Source organism: Trichechus manatus, unplaced genomic scaffold (genome assembly GCF_000243295.1).
Source record: "Trichechus manatus latirostris isolate Lorelei unplaced genomic scaffold, TriManLat1.0 scaffold00088, whole genome shotgun sequence".
Taxonomy (NCBI): domain Eukaryota; kingdom Metazoa; phylum Chordata; class Mammalia; order Sirenia; family Trichechidae; genus Trichechus; species Trichechus manatus.
The window spans coordinates 2,936,269-2,954,604 of NW_004444024.1; the positions used below are offsets into that span (position 1 = coordinate 2,936,269).

Here is an 18,336-nt window from a genome sequence, read left to right on the forward strand (position 1 = left end):
TAGTAAAACAGGGAGATAGGCGGATTGGATTCATTATCTCAAAGGCTTTGCCCTAGAGGTCCATTGGATTTAGTTTGTAAATTCTCTCCAGAAGCCAGTGAATGTGGAAATGCCAGTTTGGAGGTAGGTATCCAGGAGTCAGACTTTCCCCATCAGGAAACCCTTTAAGACATTTGTGCTGCTGCCCCCTGCCCCCCACCCCCACCCCAGACCCAGCCTGACAGATGAGGGACAAGGTGTGGCATACAGTGGCATGGCATTTATTGAGCACCTACAGCATATCAGGCCCATGGCACATTTTATTGATAAGGACACAGGCCCAGAGAAAGCAAGTGACATACGCTAGGTCATACAGTATGGAAGTGGGGGAGCCAGGATTTGAACCCAGACCTGCCTAGCTCTGAAGCTGGGCTTGTCACCTCCACACCCTGTGCCTGTGGGCTACACCAGGTTGCCCCCTCTGAGTCAGATGATTGGGTTATGGTTCTGGATCTGTTTCTAACTCATTGAGTAAGAGGGAGTAGTCACTGCCCCTCCATGTGCCTCGGTTTCCCTCTCCATAAATTAAGGGGTTGACTTGATTGGTCCCTCCTCCCATTTGCCTTCAGGGAAGCTGTTTTCACTCTTACCACCAGAGCGAGCTGCTGCTTCAGTGGTTCTGCCAGATTAGTCTTTGTAGCCCAAAAAAAACCCAAACCCGTTGCCACTGGGTCGATTTGGACTCATAGCGAACCTGTAGTCAAGTGGAAAAAGGCCTTAGGAAATTCCTGGATCCCCTTCTTTCTCCATTTTACAGATAAGGAGATTGCAGCCAAAAGAAGGACCATGGTTTGGAAGGTGGAGTCCAGACGGAGATCATATCGGGGTTAACTAAGCCCTGGGCTGGGCTCTCAGACATAGAGAGGCACCAGACCTGACACTTCTCAGGGGGGCCCCAGTCCTTGTGGGAGAGACAATCTCCAAACCCCAGGGAGCCCAAGGATAGCAGGAAGCCCTGCCTAGCATCCACATGACCGCCCTGAGAGGTAGGTGCCTCATTCCCCCATTTTCCAAAGTGAGGCTCAGAGAAGGTATATCACTAGCCCAAGGTCACACAGCTAGTGAGTAGCAGAGTCCATCAGCCTCCACTAACAGAGAAGAAGACATTTGAGCAGGGTTTTGAAGGATGAATAGGAGTTCACCAGGAAGGCTGATGAGGAATGGATACTATAAAAAGAAAGCAAATTGGATTTCTCCCAAGCTTGAGTTTTATTGCATTCCAGGTTTCCTTAAAGTGAGGGCTGTGTGGGGCCTCTGTGTGGGTGGTATATATCAGAGACAGACAAAGTTGGTGCCCTCATTGTTCAGATGGGGAGATCAAAACCCAGAGAGGGTCAGGGGCCTATTGGGTAGTCAGTGGGTGCAGTCACTGACAGGTTGTGTGTTACTTCCTCAGTGTCTCCGGACATAGGAAGCCCGGTTGGGTAGCCATGGAGCTGGACAATGGCACTGGCCAGGACCTGGGCTCACTACCCACTACCTGCATCTACCGCGAGAACTTCAAGAGGCTCCTACTGCCACCTGTTTACTCAGTGGTGCTAGCAATCGGCCTGCCGCTCAATGTCTGCGTTATAGCCCAGATTTGTATGTCCCGTCGGGCCTTGACCCGCACTGCCGTGTACACCCTGAACCTAGCCCTGGCTGACCTGCTCTATGCCTGCTCCCTGCCCCTGCTCATCTATAACTACGCCTGTGGTGACCACTGGCCCTTCGGTGACTTCGCCTGCCGCCTTGTCCGATTCTTCTTCTACGCCAACATGCACGGCAGCATCCTGTTCCTCACCTGCATCAGCTTCCAGCGCTACCTGGGCATCTGCCATCCTCTGGCGCTCTGGCACAAGCACGGGGGCTGCCGGACTGCCTGGTTAGTGTGTGGGGCTGTGTGGCTGGTTGTGACTGCCCAGTGCCTTCCCACAGCTACCTTTGCCACTACAGGCATCCAGCGTAACCGCACTGTCTGCTACGACCTGAGCCCGCCCGCCCTGGCCATCCACTACATGCCCTATGGCATTGCCCTCACGGTCATTGGCTTCCTGCTGCCCTTTACCTTCCTACTGGCCTGCTACTTCTGCCTGGCCTACCGCCTGTGCCGCCAGGATGGTCCAATAGGGCCAGTGGCCCAGGAGCGGCGTAGCAAGGCAGCCCGCATGGCTGTGGTGGTGGCAGCCACCTTTGTCATCAGTTTCCTGCCTTTCCACATCACCAAGACAGCCTACCTGGCGGTGCGTTCTACATCCGGAGTCTCGTGCCCCGTACTGGAGACATTTGCAACCGCCTACAAGGGCACACGGCCCTTTGCCAGCTTCAACAGTGTGCTGGATCCCATCCTCTTCTACTTCACCCAGAAGAAGTTCTGCCGTCAGCCACACAAGCTAATGCAGAAATTCACAGCCAAGAGCCAGCAGCAGGGTCATTGAGCCCATGGAGGCAGGACACCCAAGGCCTGGGCAACCATCATGTCCTCCACTGTGGCTGGGGCAGCAGTTGTTAGGTGCCATCGAGTCAGTTCCAACTTATAGCGACCCTGTGTACAACAGAATGAAACAATGCCCGATCCTGCACCATCCTCACAACCATTGCTGTGTTTGAACCCATTGTTGCAGCCACTGTGTCAATCCATGTCATTGAGGGTCTTCTTTTTCACGGACCCTCTACTTTACCAAGCATGATGTCCTTCTCTAGCAACGGGTCCCTCCTGATGAGATGTCCAAAGTACATGAGACAAAGTCTTGCCACTCTCGCTTCTAAGGAGTATTCTGGCTCTGCTTCTTCCAAGACAGATTCGTTCATTCTTCTGGCAGTCCATGGTATATTCAATATTCTTCGTCAACACCATAATTCAAAGGCACCAGTTCTTCTTTTGTCTTTATTTATTGCCCAGCTTTTGCATGTATATGAGGCAATTGAAAATACCATGGCATGGCTCAGGCACACCTCGTCCCCAAAGTGACATCTTTGCTTTTTAACACTTTTAAGAGGTCTTTCGCGGCAGATTTGCCCAATGCAACACGTCATTTGATTTCTTGACTGCTGCTTCCATGGGCGTTGATTGTGGATCCAAGTAAAATGAAATCCTTGACAACTTCAATCTTTTCTCCATTTCTCATGATGTTGCTTATTAGCCCAATTGTGAGAATTTTTGTTTCCTTTACATTGAGGTATAATCCATATTGAAGGTGGTAGTAGTCTTTGATCTTCATCAGTAAGTGCTTCAAGTTCTCTTCATTTTCAGTAAGCAAGGCTGTGTCATCTGCATATCACAGTTGTTAATGAGTCTTTCTCCAATCCTGACGTGTATTCTTCTTCATATAGTCCAGCTTCTAGGACTATTTGCTCATTATATAGATTGAATAAGTATGATGAAAGGATACAACCCTAATGCACACCTATGCTGACTTTAAACCAAGCAGTATCCCCTTGTTCTGTTTGAGTGACTGCCTCTTGGTCTATGTACAGATTCTTCATGAGCACAATCAAGTGTTAAGAAATTCCCACTCTTCACTATGTTATCCATAATTTGTTATGACCCACACAGTGAATGCCTTTGCATAGTCAATGAAACACAGGTAAACATCTTTCTGGTACTCTCTGCTTTCAGCCAGGATCCATCTGACATCAGCAATGATATCTCTAGTTCCATGTCCTCTTCTGAATCTAGCTTGAATTTCTGGCAGTTCCCTGGCAATGTACTGTTGCAATTGTTTTTGAATTATCTTCAGCAAAATTTTACTTGTGTGTGATATTAATGATATTGTTCAATAATTTCTGCATTTGGTTGGATCACCTTTCTTGGGAATAGGCATAAATACGGATCTCTTCCAGTCGGCTGGCCAGGTAGCTGTCTTCCAAATTTCTTGCCGTGGATGAATGAGCACTTCCAGCATTGCATCCATTTCTTGAAACATCTCTATTGGTATTCCATCAATTCCTGGAGACTTGTTTTTCACCAACGCCTTCAGTGCAGCTTGGACCTCTTCCTTCAGTACCATTGGTTCTTGATTATATGCTACCTCCTGAAATGTATGAATGTCAACCAATTCTTTTTGGTACAGCGACTCTGTGTATTCCGTCCATCTTCTTTTGATGCTTCCTGTGTCGTTCAATATTCTGCCCATAGACTCCTTCACTATTGCAACTTGAGGCCTGAATTTTTTCTTCAGTTCTTTCAGCTTGACAAATGCCAAGCGTGTTCTTCCCTTTTGGTTTTCTAACTCCAGGTCTTTGCACATTTCATTATAATACTTTGTCTTCTCGAGCCACCTTTTGAAATCTTCTGTTCAGCTCTTTTACTTCATCATTTCTTCCATTTGCTTTAGCTGCTCAACATTCAAGAGCAAGTTTCAGAGTCTCTTCTGACATTCATTTTGGTCTTTTCTTTCTCTTCTATCTTTTTAATGACCACTTGCTTTCTTCATGTATGATGTCTTTGATGTCATTCCACAACTCGTCTGGTCTTTAGTCATTAGAGTTCAGTGCATCAAATCTATTCTTGAGATGGTCTCTAAATTCAGGTGGATATACTCAAGGTCACACTTTGGCTCTTGTGGACTTGTTTGAATTTTTTTTCATCTTCAACTTGAACTTGCATATGAGCAATTGATGGTCTGTTCCGCAGCCAGCCCCTGGCCTTGTTCTGATTGATGATATTGAGCTTCTCCATCGTTTTTTTCCACAGACGTAGTCAATTTGATTCCTGTGTATTCCATCTGGCAAGGTCCACGTATATAGTCACGGTTTATATTGTTGAAAAAAAGGTATTTGCAAGGAATAAGTCATTGGTCTTGCAAAATTCTGTCATGTAATCTCCAGCGTCATTTCTGTCCTTAAGGCCATATTTTCCAACTACCGATCCTTCTTCATTTTCAACTTTCGCATTCCAATCACTAGTAATTGTCAATGAATCGTGATTGCATGTTTGAGCAATTTCAGACTGCAGAAGTCGGTAAAATCTTCAATTCCCTCATCTTTGGCCTTAGTGGTTGGTGCAGCAGAAGCCCCACCACCCCTAGACCATGCATAGAGAGAATCAGAGCTAGCTCTGCTTGGCCTGGAGTAAGGTCAACCACAGAACTAAAAATCTCATCAGTAAGTATTTATTGAGCCCCTTCTCTGAGACAGACATTCCTAGGCCTGACTCTGGCCCTTGAGAAAGTCCCAGTCAGCCATGGGGACTTGGGGAAACCATGTTAAACTGCTCACAAAAATATAATGTGACATGTACTGTAATCGGGGGTATGCTATGTGCTGTGGAGTTACTAAAGAAGGGGAAGAGGGAAGATGGGAGAAAGAGATGAGAGCTTCTGTGAAGGGGCATTTGAGCTGGGTTTTGAGGGATGAATATGAGCTCTCAGGGAGGGGGTATGATGTTTCATTCATTTTTCAAACCTTTACTGACACCTTGTGCTTGGGCCTTGGTTGAATCTGGGGGTCTCAGAAGAACCAGCCCTAGCCCTGCCCCATACAGCCTCCCAACTCCTGAAGTTACAGACACTGACACAGTGATGTCAGACCTGGGGGTGGGGAGATCCCAGACAATGCCCCTGGCACTCAGCACAAGGAGTCAAGGAAGACCTCACTGAAGAGGAGCCATTTGAACCAGATGTTGAAGGCTGAGAGGGAGCTCAGCAAAAGAAAGTGGGGAACACTTTCAGGCAATCTGGTCCAGTCTTGTGCTAAGCTCTGCCCTGATGGAGATGGAGAGAGGACTAGGGTAGAGAGCATATGGTTTCACATGTGAGAAAATAAGAGCTGTCCCACTGCTACCCTCCAGACAAGGGCAAGAATGGGCCAGATACTCCAGGCTGGGGGAGCTCTGCAGAGGGAGGAATCAGGAGGGCTTCTTGGAAGAGGTGGGGCTTGAGCTGCTGCTTTGTTTTTCTTGACCAATGTATTGTGACCTCTACAAGAGTCCTCTGGTCTCCCTTCAGGGCCCTGACCTGTGGGTGACATGGCCCCACCCCTAGTCCCTAGGGATGGGCAGGGTCCACACAGCGGCAAGGGGCATATCCTCACAGAGGGCAGTAGGACCCAGAGAGCGATAATGTTGCTCTGGTTTCAGATCCTTCCAAATGCTAACCAAAATTGCATTCGGTTGCTTATCTATCTTGTGCACTGCTGTTCCGGCAGACACCAAGTCCACCCACATCTGCCTTTGGGTCACTTTCAAGGGGCCCTTGGACCCTCATGTCGCAGGTTTCTCAGTCTTTCTTTCCTCTTTTCCCACGGTTCACACCCCCTTCTCTCTAGCCTTCTTGGTTTCACCCAAATCAGCTATGGCTTGACCCACCTGATACACTGTCTGGCCCACTAAGGGACTAACTACAGCCACCAGAGAGCAGTACCAGGAGGGAGGAGCCACCTGAAGGATCCTTGCTTTCATTCCAGCAGTAAGAATTTCATTGTCTAGCGCCTGGAAGTGCTCGGCATAAACGGTGTCGTGCATACCTAATTCCTGAATTAACTGCTGTAACTCTTCTAGGGAGAACCATTTCCCGACCGTGCCAGGACGATTGCCCTCATTCAGCCAAGCTCTTCTATAACACAAGATGATCCAATCTGTGAGGCTGTGTGTGCAGTCTGTGTTCCAAGCTTCGTGTAAACGCCCCCACAAGAGGGCGGGGTAGGTGGTTATACTGCTCATTTTCTCAGCCTCAGCTCCATTTAAAGAGACACCGTCTCCTCCAATATCCCGCAGAAGTAGTAACCAAGCCGCAATGGCTTCCTTCCCTTTCTGCTGGAATTACCCACACAACTCAATAAGCTCAGTAGGGGTTTATTCGTGCATTGTCGTGGAACTGGCTGATAGGATTTCATCTCTGGGGTCATCAGGTTCCCAGGCAGCTTTCATCTTAGGAGTAATGAGCGGCCATGCCAGGGGGGTGCTGGTCTGCACTGTTGGACTCCTCCTGCACTGTCACTTCCACAGCCGATTCACTACTAGAGCCACTCTCCCACGGATTCCACGTTTTCTCATCCCAGTCACCTCTCATGAACACTCCCCTAATCCTTGCCTTTGGCACTTTCCTTCCCCCCAGCTGTACAAACGTGCAGGTGAGGTCTCTAATTGCTTGTCCTGCTCTCAGACTCAGGGCTACTTAATATGCTAGTCGTTGCCACACAGGACTGGAGAGCATTTCTTTTTAATGGCAGCACTTCCTGCAGGGTTCTCATGAGTGCTTCAGCAGCTAGCTGGGTCTTGATGGCCAGCTGAACAGCCCAGAGCACAGGCCATGCCACGGCCACTGCTACTCTCCTAGCTTCCTTTCCACACTTATAAAGGTGTGTGTCCTCCCACAACCGTGCTATGCCGCTTGGCGTTTTTGGGGTGTCCCTGTACTCAAGCTGTGGGCTGCATGCATCAAGCATATAGGCCAGACCTCCCCACATGGAGGTCACAGGCCAACCTGGGATTTCCCCTGCGGATGCTTCAGTCTCACTTGCCATTTCTTTGGTCTCCTGGTTGGCTTGCAAATTATCCAGGCATGGACCAGTAACTTGAAATTTGCCTCCAAAATTAGAGGGTGCCGGGAAACCAAAGAAAGAGGAGGGCAACTCCAGTATGGCGGCAAAGGAGTTTGTTATTAGGGAGATTTACATATCGAAGCAGTGGTCTCAGTGGCAGGAGGACCAAGGCAGATCTCTGCGCGCAGCAGCATGGGGGTGGAAGTTTTACAGTGGTCAAGGACAAAGGTGGCTCCACGCTAGAGGGTTACATAGGACTGCCTCAGCAAGGTCACATAACAGGGGCTTGGAAAACAGCAGTGAACTAACGGAAAGCATGGGGGCTATCATGTTTGGCATCGCAAGCCTGTTTTCCCCTTCAGACGCTGACGTTTGAAGTCAGACTCTTGTCTCCTCTGAAGTCTTTTCTTTCCACTCTTTTGAGAAAATTTTCAGTGTGAGGGGGGCCCTCATCCCAGGAGTCCCCACTCTCCCACATATGACAGCCCCTACTGTCTGAAATTTGTACTTTTCCAAACTCCTTCACATCCTTTCATATTGCCTTCACGTTACTCCTGGGACAGAGGTCCTTATCCCCATATCACAGATGGGTAAATTGATGCTGGACAGGAATAAAGACTTAGATCACAGGTTCCCAGCATGCTGCTGCTTGGCCTTGAGGTGGGTTGGCTGGGGCCTACAGCTCAGGAATCTCCATGGTGGGGAGGGCCAGCATTTAAGGATCTAGACTGGCCCTCTGCCACAGATTTCTGCTGTATCAGCCACAGAGAGGTTAATGGTCCAAGATGGTCCTCCAGCTGTCATGTCCACATTGTAAGCAATAAGAAGGTGGGGAGGAGGTGGTTGGTGCAGAGAGGCAAAGGAAAGTCACCACCTAACTCTTAAAAACATTTCCTTATATCAATCTGCCTTAGGGCACCTCTGCTTGCACCCATTAGCCAGGAGTAAGTTACCTGGCCATACCTAGCTGCAAAGGAAGTTGGGAAATGAAGCCTTCATCTTGGGAGGCCATGTGCCCACCTAAGGTGGTGAGAATGGATATTGTGGTTGGCATCCAGTTGCCTCTGTCACACCTTTCTAGGGGTCCCCAGTTACAGGGACTGGGTCAGGGAGATGGGCATTTGGATGATAAATGAGGAAAGGAAAGAGAAGGGAGGGAGGGTGAGGCAGGAAGGATCTACTACGTGGGTTAGCGAAAGGCTCTGACAAAGTGTGTGGTCTTGGCAAGTCAGTTTCCATATCTGGGCCTCAGCTTCTCCATCTGTAATAGGAGATATTAGAAGGATTAAATGAGAAAATACTTGTAAAATACTTGGCAAGTTACCTGGTACCTGCAGGGCCCAGTAAATGGTAACCACTAACATTGTTATGAGTCGGAATCAACTCGATGGTAATGGGTTTGGTTTTTTGGTTTTATCATTGTTACAGCTCCCCAGAGCCTCCCCAGTGCATTCAAGCCCTTCCTTCACTAGCCCTGCCAACTCTCCAGCCTTATCCCTTCGCTAACAACCTTCACGCCTTTGCCCATGCTGTTCCCTTCACCAGAAACACCTTTACCTTTCAGTCCATTACATCCATCCTTCAAGATCCAGCTGTGCTGCTCCGTCCAGCCAGAAGTCTTCCTCTACCCACAGGAGACTAACCTTAGCCTCTGAACTCTCATGGTCCCCCAGCCCACCATACTTGGCCTGCACAGCCCTGTCTGTGCCTCGGTCTATCTCTAGCCTCAGCAACTGGAACATGCCAAGGGCAAGCCCCCCCACATCCATCACTGAATATGCTTTGGGTTAAAGTGAGGAGCAAGAAGGTGGATGGCAGGGGGTGAAGGAGACAAGGGGAGGGAGAGGCGAAGGAGGAATGTAAGGCCTTCAAGTAGTGCTTGGAGTCCCTGGCACCGGCATGTAAGTGGGTTTTCCTCTTTATAGGGACAGATGGGACTTATGGATTATGGTTCTTGTTTTCAAGAAAGTGTGCAGAGCTTTTTTTCTTAAAAGATCAGCTGCCTCTCTGTGCTGAAGGAGAAAGGAACAGTTGCAACCCCTTGCGTAAAGCCCCGTTTAGAAACCTCCTCTGCCTATCCCTAGAATGGACCTTAGAGGAGCTTGTGTTCCAATAAGGCAAAATAATGATAATACTAACATTTTTTGTCTGCTTACTATGATCCAGGCATTGTTCTAAGTGCTGTGCACATATTAATCAATTTAATCCTCACAACATCTTTACAAGGTAGGTGTCATTTTTGTTCCCGTTTTACAGTTGGGAAAGCTGAGGCACAAAGAGGTTAAGTAACTTGCCCAGAGTAACACAGCTAGTAAATGGCAGAGCCAGGATACACTCAGGTGGTCTGGCTGTGGCGTTTGTACCCTTTACGCTATTCTGCCTCTCAAAGGGAAGCTGGGAATGGAGTTAACATGTGGCCCACAATTTCCACTCCTGGAAAAGCAAACAAAAGGTCACAACTCCTGGTAGCCTGCTGGAACAGTCACCTGGTACTCTGCTCAGGGGCTCAGCCTGGGCTGTGGGCAGGGGCAGAGACACTCTGTCTTCTGCTCTCCCCCCTCTTCCTCCTTCCCCCACCACAGGCAATTGAAGAGCCTAGTCTCGAGGTGGGTAATATCTGTATTGCTTGGCATGACACTGCACTGTATAGGGAACCAGAATCAGCTTCTGTCTTCTGACATCACCACACTTCTATCTTACTGTGGTGATAAGAATCGGAGTACCTTCTGCCCAAAGCCAGCCTCACCAGCAAGGGCACTTTCCATCAGTTCTCAAGACTGGGGGTGGCCCAGTGTTTTGGGTGCCTTGACATAGGTGGGAAATGATGGAACTGAGAGGGCAGGAGTGGGATGCAGCAAGAACAGTCTGTCATGAGACCCTGTAGGCAGGCTGCCAGCCACAGGACCTCCATGTAGCAGCCTCTGATGGCCTAAGGGGTGGTCCTGGGCCATCTCAAGCTGCTGGTTTCTCTGTTTGGAATAAAGCAGTGTTAAGGGGTTATTCCCCTTCACTCAGGGTGCCTGCTGGACATATCCCACTCACCAAGGTTGCTCTGAGCCTGAAAGAACCACCTTGAAGAGGTGGGTGAAGGAGAGGTGGGAGTCTGGGTCTCTTCCGTGTATTTAATAATCTGGCCCCAGCTCCTTTTCCAGCCATCTTCCTCCACACACTCAACCCCCTAGACTTATCTGAAACTCATTGTTGCTTTATAGTCACGCTCCTTTCTATCTCTGGGTTTTGCATACACAATACCTTCTACCAGGAGCAGCTATCACCTAGACAGCTACGCTGACCAAATGGAATGCATACCTGCAACAGCGCAGTGACCTTTCTGCCAGTCTGTTGTCCCAAGAGTTACAGGCTGTACTTGGTCCAATGACATACCGAGAAGAACCCCCAGCACAAGCTAGTGTGCCACCAGAGCCACCTCCCCTTTCCTCTGAGAGAGGAAGGCCCACTGCCAGAAGACGCCTGGTACACAGATGACTCTAGCCAAGATATGCCACCACAGTGGATGGCTATGGCTGCGCAAGCCTCCACTGATATCATTTGGGCAGGGGTCAGGGCAAAGCAGTCAATGCACCAAATTAAGGGCTGAGTGGATGGTCATTACCCTTGAACCTTGGCCCTTAACCCTGTGTATGGACAGCTGGGTGGTAGCCTATGGGCTGACTATGTGGATAGGCCAATGGCATAAGGAACAATGGACAATAACAGGTAAAGTCCTATGGAGGAAAGCCTTGTGGCAGGACATCTGGGATCACCTCCAAACCCGGGATGCTGACCTGTTTTTCAGGTAGCAGCCCATTCACCCCTTTCCCTGCCAGGAAACCAAGAAGCAGACACCATAGCACAAATTAGAATGCTGTATCCTGAGGCGGAAGCTGCCCATTGGATTCACCAGAAAAGCAGACACCGTAGTGCCTGTGTTGGTTGGAAAATAGTCAAAGAGTCAAGTATAGCAGTAAAACATAGTAATCCGGTGAGTGCTGTACAAAATTGCCCCTTGTGCTCATGCCAACACCCAAAGAATCTGCCACACAATCCTGGGAAGATACATAAGAGAGCACAGCCAGTGATGGACTGGTAGGTAGATTATATAGGGCCCCTACCCCCTAGTGAAGGAGCGAAGTACACTCTTGTTTGCGTGGATACTGTCACCGGCTTGACACAGGCATTCCCATGTAAACAAGCAAACCAAGCTGCTACAATAAAGGAATTACAAATTGAGTGTTATATATGGTGTCTTAGTTATCTAGTGCTGCTATAACAGAAATAGCACAAGTGGATGGCTTTAACAAACAGAAGTTTATTCTCTCACAGTTTGGGAAGCTAGAAGTTAGAATTCAGGGCGCTAGCTCCACGGGAAGGCTTTCTCTCTGTCAGCTCTGGTGGAAGGTCCTTGCAATCAATATTCCCGTGGTCTAGGAGCTTCTCAGTACAGGGACCCCAAGTCCAAAGGACATGCTCTGCTGGCTCTTCTTGCTTGGTGGTAATGAGGTCCCTCTCCCCTCTGCTCACTTCTCCCTTTTATAGCTCAGAAGAGATTGACTCAAGATACAACCTAATAGCGTAGATTGTGTCCTGCCTCATTAACATAACTGCCTCTAACCCTGCCTCATTAACATCACAGAGATTAGGATTTACAACACATAGGATAGTCATATCAGATCACAAAATAGAGGACAACCACACAATACTGGGAATCATGGCCTAGTCAAGTTGACACACATTTTGGGGGGACACATTTCAATCCATAACATACGGGATACCCTGAAGGGTTGATAGTGACCATGGGACACACTTTATAGGTCATGATGTGCACAAATGGGCAGCTGAGAATGAAGTACAATGGTATTACCACCTGCCCTACAACCCCTAGGCCAAGGACCTGGTGGAAAGGAAGAACAGTGTCCTGAAACAACAAATACAAACCCTTACAGGCAAGGCTTCCCTGACAGGGTGGACCAAGGTGCTTCCTGAGGCTTTGAGGTTGATAAATTCTGTTCCCACTGGGGCTTTAGCCCTGTATGCCAGACTAGGAGTCCCAAGTGACTCTCCAGCAATGATCCAAGTGACATCACAGGCTCCAGAAGCCTATCCACCAAGGTTGCTGCCAGAACAGAACAGCATGGTCCTCCAGACACCCCAGGACCTGGCGCCGGGAAGTGTAACCATCTATTGGCACCTGTCATGGGTCACTCCACCTGGGTGGATTTGTTACTTCGTCCCTCTGGAGGCAGAGGAATTAACTGGCCTAACATGGGAGCCCACCATCCTACTGCATGTAGGGCTTCGGCAATCACGCCTCACATGGAAGGGAACAACGGCCATACCACAAGTGATGGAAGTGGGTCTGCTTTTCTGGCATATAGCAAAATGGGTGACTTTACTCACAACCTTTCAGGTGATCTCCCCAGGGCAGCACGTATGGTATACTTAGCCAGGGAAAATGCCTACTTAGCCAGAGACAATGCTGTCTCTCCTCACAGTGACACCTCCTCTGAGGGCCCTCAAGGACTTTGCAGAAGAGGAAGAACACGTCAGATTGTAACAGCAGGCCTCCAGGGGTGGACTGAAGGGAAAAACAGGCTTTGCAAGGCCGAACATGGCTACATTCATGTTTTCCGTTAGTTTACTGCTGTTTATGTTAGTTCACTGCTGTTTTCCAAGCCCGTTATGTGATCTTGCCAAGGCAGTCTTATGTAAACCTCTTGCATGGAGCCACCTTTGTCCTTGACCACTATAAAACCTCTGTCGCACTGCTCTGTCCCACGGAGATCTGCCTTGGTCCTCCTGCTGCTGGGGACCACTATCTCTGTATGTTTTTGTTGTTGTTAGGTGCTGTCCAGTCAATTCCAGCTCATAGCAACTCTGTGTATAACAGAACCAAACACTGCCCGGTCCTGCACCATCCTCACAATCATTATGCTTGAGTGCATTGTTGCAGCCACTATGTCAGTCCATCTCGTTGAGGGTCTTCCTCTTTTTTGCTGGCCCTCTAGTTTATCAAGCATGATGTCCTTCTCCAGGGAATGGTCCCTCCTGATAAGATGTCCAAAGTATGTGAGACAAAGACTCACCATCCTTGCTTCCAAGGAGCATCCTAGCTATACTTCTTCCAAGATGGATTTGTTCATTCTTCTGGCAGTCCATGGTATATTCAATATTCTTCACCAACACCATAATTCAAAGGGGTCAATTTTTCTTCAGTCTTCCCTACTCATTGTCCAGCTTTCCCATGCATATGAGGCGACTGAAAATACTGTGCCTTGGATCAGGTGCACCTTAGTCCCCAAAGTGTTATCTTTGCTTTTTAACACTTTCAAGAAGTCTTTTGCAGCATATTTGCCTAACGCAATGTGTCGTTTGACTTCTTGACTGCTGCTTCCATGGGCATTGATTGTGGATCCAAGTAAAATGAAGTCCTTGACCACTTCAATATTTTCTCCATTTTTCATAAAGTTGCTATTGGTTCAGTTGTGAGGATTTTTGTTTTCTTTATGTTGAGGAGTAATCCATACTGAAGTCTGTGGTCTTTGAACTTTATCAGTAAATGCTTCAAGTTCTCTTCACTTTCAGCAAGCAAGGTTGTGTCATCTGGATATTGCAGGTTGTTAATGAGTCTTCCTCCCACCCTAATGCAGATTCTTCTTCATATAGTCCAGCTTCTTGGATTATTTGCTCACTATACAAATTGAATAAGTATGGTGAAAGGATACAACCCTGACCCACACCTTTCCTGACTTTAAACCACGTGATATCCCCTTGTTCTGTTTGAATGATTGCCTCTTGGGCTATATACAGGTCCTTCATGAGCACAATTAAGCCTTCACAATGTGTCATAGTTATCCAGTGCTGCTATGACAGAAATACCACAAGTGGATGAGTTTAACAAAGAAAAATTTATTCTCTTACAGTCTAGGAGGCTACAAGTCCAAATTCAGGGTGCCAGCTCTAGGAGAAGGCTATCTCTCTCTGTCAGTTCTGGGGGAAGATCTTTGTCATCAATCTTGCCCTGGTCTAGGAGCTTCTTAGGGCAGGTACCCCAGGTCCAAAGGACATGTTCTGCTCCTGGCTCTGCTTTCTTGGTGGTAGGAGGTTCCTCTGTCTGCTTGATTCTCTCTTTTATATCTCAAAAGAGATTGACTCAAAATACAATCTAATTTTGTAGATTGAGTCCTGCCTCATTAACATCATAAAACCCCCATTGCCGTTGAGTTGATTCTGACTCATAGCAACCCTATAGACAGAGTAGAACTGCCCCCATAGAGTTTCCAAGGAGCGACGGGTGGATTTGAACTGTCGACCTTTTGGTTAGCAGCCAAACACTTAACCACTGCGCCTCCAGGCCTCCATTAACATCATAGAGGTAGGATTTATAACACATAAGAAAATCACATCAGATGACAAAGTGGTGGACAATCAAACAATACTGGGGATCATGGCCTAAACAAGTTGACACATTTTGGGGGGACACAATTCAATACATAACACAATGTTATCCATAATTTGTTATGATCCATACAGTAGAATGCCTTTGCATAGTCAATAAAACACAGGTAAACATCTTTCTGGTATTCTCTGCTTAGAGCCAAGATCCATGTGACATCAGCAATGATATCCCTCGTTCCATGACCTCTTCTGAATCTGGCTTGAACTTCTGGCAGTTGCCTGTACTGCCACAAGTGCTTTTGAATGATCTTCAGCAAAATTTTACTTGTGTGTGATAATGATATTGTTCGATAATTTCTGCATTCTGTTGGATAACCTTTCTTTGGAATGGGCACAAATAGGGATCTCTTCCAGTTGGTTGGTCAGGTAGCTGTCTTCCAAATTTCTTGACATAGACGAGCGAGGGCTGCCAGCGCTGCATTCGTTTGTTGAAACATCTCAGTTGGTATTCTGTCAATTCCTGGAGACTCGTTTCTTGCCATTCCATTCAGCGCAGCTTGGACTTCTTCCTTCAGTACCATCAGTTCTAGATCATATACTACCTCCTGAAACAGTTGAATGTCAACCAATTCTTTTTGGTACAGTGACTCTGTGTGTAAATATGTAAATCCTGGAACGTAAATCTCCCTAATAATAAACTCCTTTGCTGCCACACTGGAGTTGCCCACCTCTTTCTTTGGTTTCTCAGCATTCTCTAATTTTGGAGGTAAATTTCAAGTTACTGGTCCATGCCTGGACATAGTCAGATAGGAGACCCTTGGGGAAGACTAGACTCCCTCCTCACTTTTCAGTTGAGGGAGCTGAGACCCAGGGAAGTGCAGAGATTTATCAAATATCACACAGCAAGGCAGGGGCAGAGGGACACTAGGCAGGGTAGGGCTCTCTGCCTTGCCCATTAATTTCCCAGTGGAGAGGGAGAGATGTGCTCAGTGGCCTCCTTGAGGCAAAGCTGGGCCAAAGTTGGGGTGAGGGAGTCACTAGAAAACTCAGAGAGTTTTCTCCCTACAGAGATTTCTCACAACTTAAGGGGCTGTCCAGAGGGTAAAGAGTGGGCTCCCCATCCTGGGGGGCAAGTGAGCAGCAAGCAAGGTCCAGAGTCCTGGCAGAGTCCTCCCTCTCTCATTCATAGTCAGGCAATCTGGGTGTCCCCATTCTGCCCTACCCTCATCCCCTGACCCTCCCATCTAGACCAGGCTTTCCTGCTCCCAGGGCCTCCACAATCCACTTGGCCAGGACTGAGAGGTGTTGATAGGGCAGACTGGGTAAAGCACAGGCTGCTGAACTAACCATGTCTTTCCCTGAGGCCTTGCCGCTGGGTAGGGTTGGAGGGCCTGGGCGGGCTTGACCAGGCCTGAAGCCAGCTGGGGCAGGGCTGAGGGGTAGCATGAGTCAGACCGGGCTGTCTTCTGTTCCCAGGGAGGGTGAACCTAAGCCCAAGGAGGAGGAGGAGGCTGAAGGATGGCTCAAAGGAGAGGGAAACCCTTTCTTCACCAGGAATCTGAGACCAGGGAAGGCTGTGTGGAGGGCCCGGTGTTTGAAGGTCCTGAGATCTTGATGGGGTTACAGCAGGAGCTGCCATTTCCTGACTTTAACGCTAACTAGTCAGTCACCTCTTCATCATCCATAGAGAAGGGGCAATAAATATTTACCTCCAAGAGTATTTCGAGGATTAAATAACTGAAGGAATATCACCGACACGCCATTCATTTGCACTCGATACATTTTCATTTATTCAGATGTAGATGCATTTCAGCTGGGCCCAGGAGGATGAACGGGATCTGGCAGAGGAACAGCTTGAGCGAGCAAAGGTCTGGAAGTGCAGAGACGGGTGACTCTAGCATGTGGAACACTGAGAAAACCGGCCAGACTAGGCAGAGGTGGGACGGGAGCTCAAGGTTGGATCAGAGTAAAACTCAGGAGAAGCGACCTACACCTTCCCACCAGGAAGGTGGAGCGGCCACAGGTAGGAGTGTAGACTTGGTAGTGGGAAGTTCAGGATGGTCCTGTCTAACCTCATTTCGTGTGTGAGGCGGAAGGAGGGGCGTTGCGCTTTGCGGAGATTAGGCACTAGAAAACGACTAAAGAAACAGTGAAGTCTCGCTACTTTACCTGCCCAGGGCTGCGCGAGTTGGGAGAGTCGGCCAGTAGAGAGCGCAAGAGCCGCGTTCCACAAACCGCAGTGGAAGGAGGGGGCGGGGCGCAGTACGGAGCATAGAAGAACTGGGCGGCCGAGACGGCGGGGGCAGGTGGAGGGGCGTGGCTGGGGCAGCTCAGCTGGAAAAGTGAGGGCGGAAGTGGGCGTGTCACGAAGGGTGGGTATTCTGCAGCGCCGAAGGGCGGGTTGGAGGACGGTCAGAACTGGACAGGCCGCAGGGATATGGGAGGGGGCGTGGTAAAAGCGGGGCTGGACTATTGGGGCGCGAAGGGTGGGCAGGGGGCGTGACCACCGCATAACTAGCTTGGAGGGGGCGTGGCCTGGGCGGGGTAGCGAGCAGCGAGAGCACAGGTCTGTCTGCGGCGCCCTCCGCCCCTCCCGGCGCCGAGTTCCGCCCCTCTCCCGCCTGGGAAAGTGTTTCTGCGTGTACCTGAGTGTCGGTGTATACGACGAGAGTTTGTGGGTTCGAAGTTGCCATGTTGGTGCCCCTAGGGCAGTAGGTGTTTCCGTGCGAATGCGGTTACACTGTGCCGGGTGCGCCGCCCTATGTGTCCGCATAGCTGACCAAGCACAGAGCTTGCAAGTGTCCGAGCGAGTCCCTGGGGGGCAGCTTGGCCGACTGGAATCCTAAGGGGTTTATCTGGAGGGTCGCTTCGGTCTGCCGGTGCTCAAGCAGCCTAGTTTCTCCTTCGGCTCCTCCCGGCTTTTCTCCCTCCCCCAGGTTCCCAGTGCGGGCCTGGAGCCCACCCCCTCTTTTCGGCGCGAGGCCCCGCCCCCCGCCCCCTTTCCGCCACAAAGTTATTTGCAACAAAAGGGAGTGAAGAGCTAGCAGCCAAGGGGGTGGGGGAGCGGGAGCCGGAGTGGGAGCGCTAGGGGAGGGAGGCAGGCAGCCCGGCGGGCGCCGAGCCGAGGAACCGAGCGCGGGGTCCCGCCTGGGCCCGGACAGGCCGCGATGCCCCCGGTCGCGCCAGCCGAGGCGGGGACCCGCCCCGGGGATCGGCGCTGAGGCGGGAGGGGCCGCAGGGGATGGAGCCGCTGCCGCCTGCGGCCGCAGAAACTTGAGCTGCAGCGGATAAACCTCTGCTTAGGTCTCTGCACCCTGTCCCCAGTGCCGCCGCGCGCCGTGGGTGCAGGAACCCAGGCCTTCGGACCGCGGCCGCTGCGCTCCTTCGGGGCGGGAGCGCAGGGGGGGTTGGCCGCGGCTCCCCGAGGCCAGCCCCCCCGGA

General features: G+C 49.7%; 1 protein-coding gene across 1 annotated transcript; it reads left to right on the plus strand.

Annotated features, from left to right (window-relative positions):
• The first annotated feature begins 1,451 nt into the window (after positions 1–1,451).
• P2RY6 (pyrimidinergic receptor P2Y6) lies at positions 1,452–2,456 on the plus strand. The gene has a single exon (XM_004382017.2). It carries the CDS (start codon positions 1,470–1,472, stop codon positions 2,454–2,456), a length of 987 nt encoding a protein of 328 aa, XP_004382074.1. The 5' UTR covers positions 1,452–1,469.
• The last annotated feature ends 15,880 nt before the right edge of the window (positions 2,457–18,336 follow it).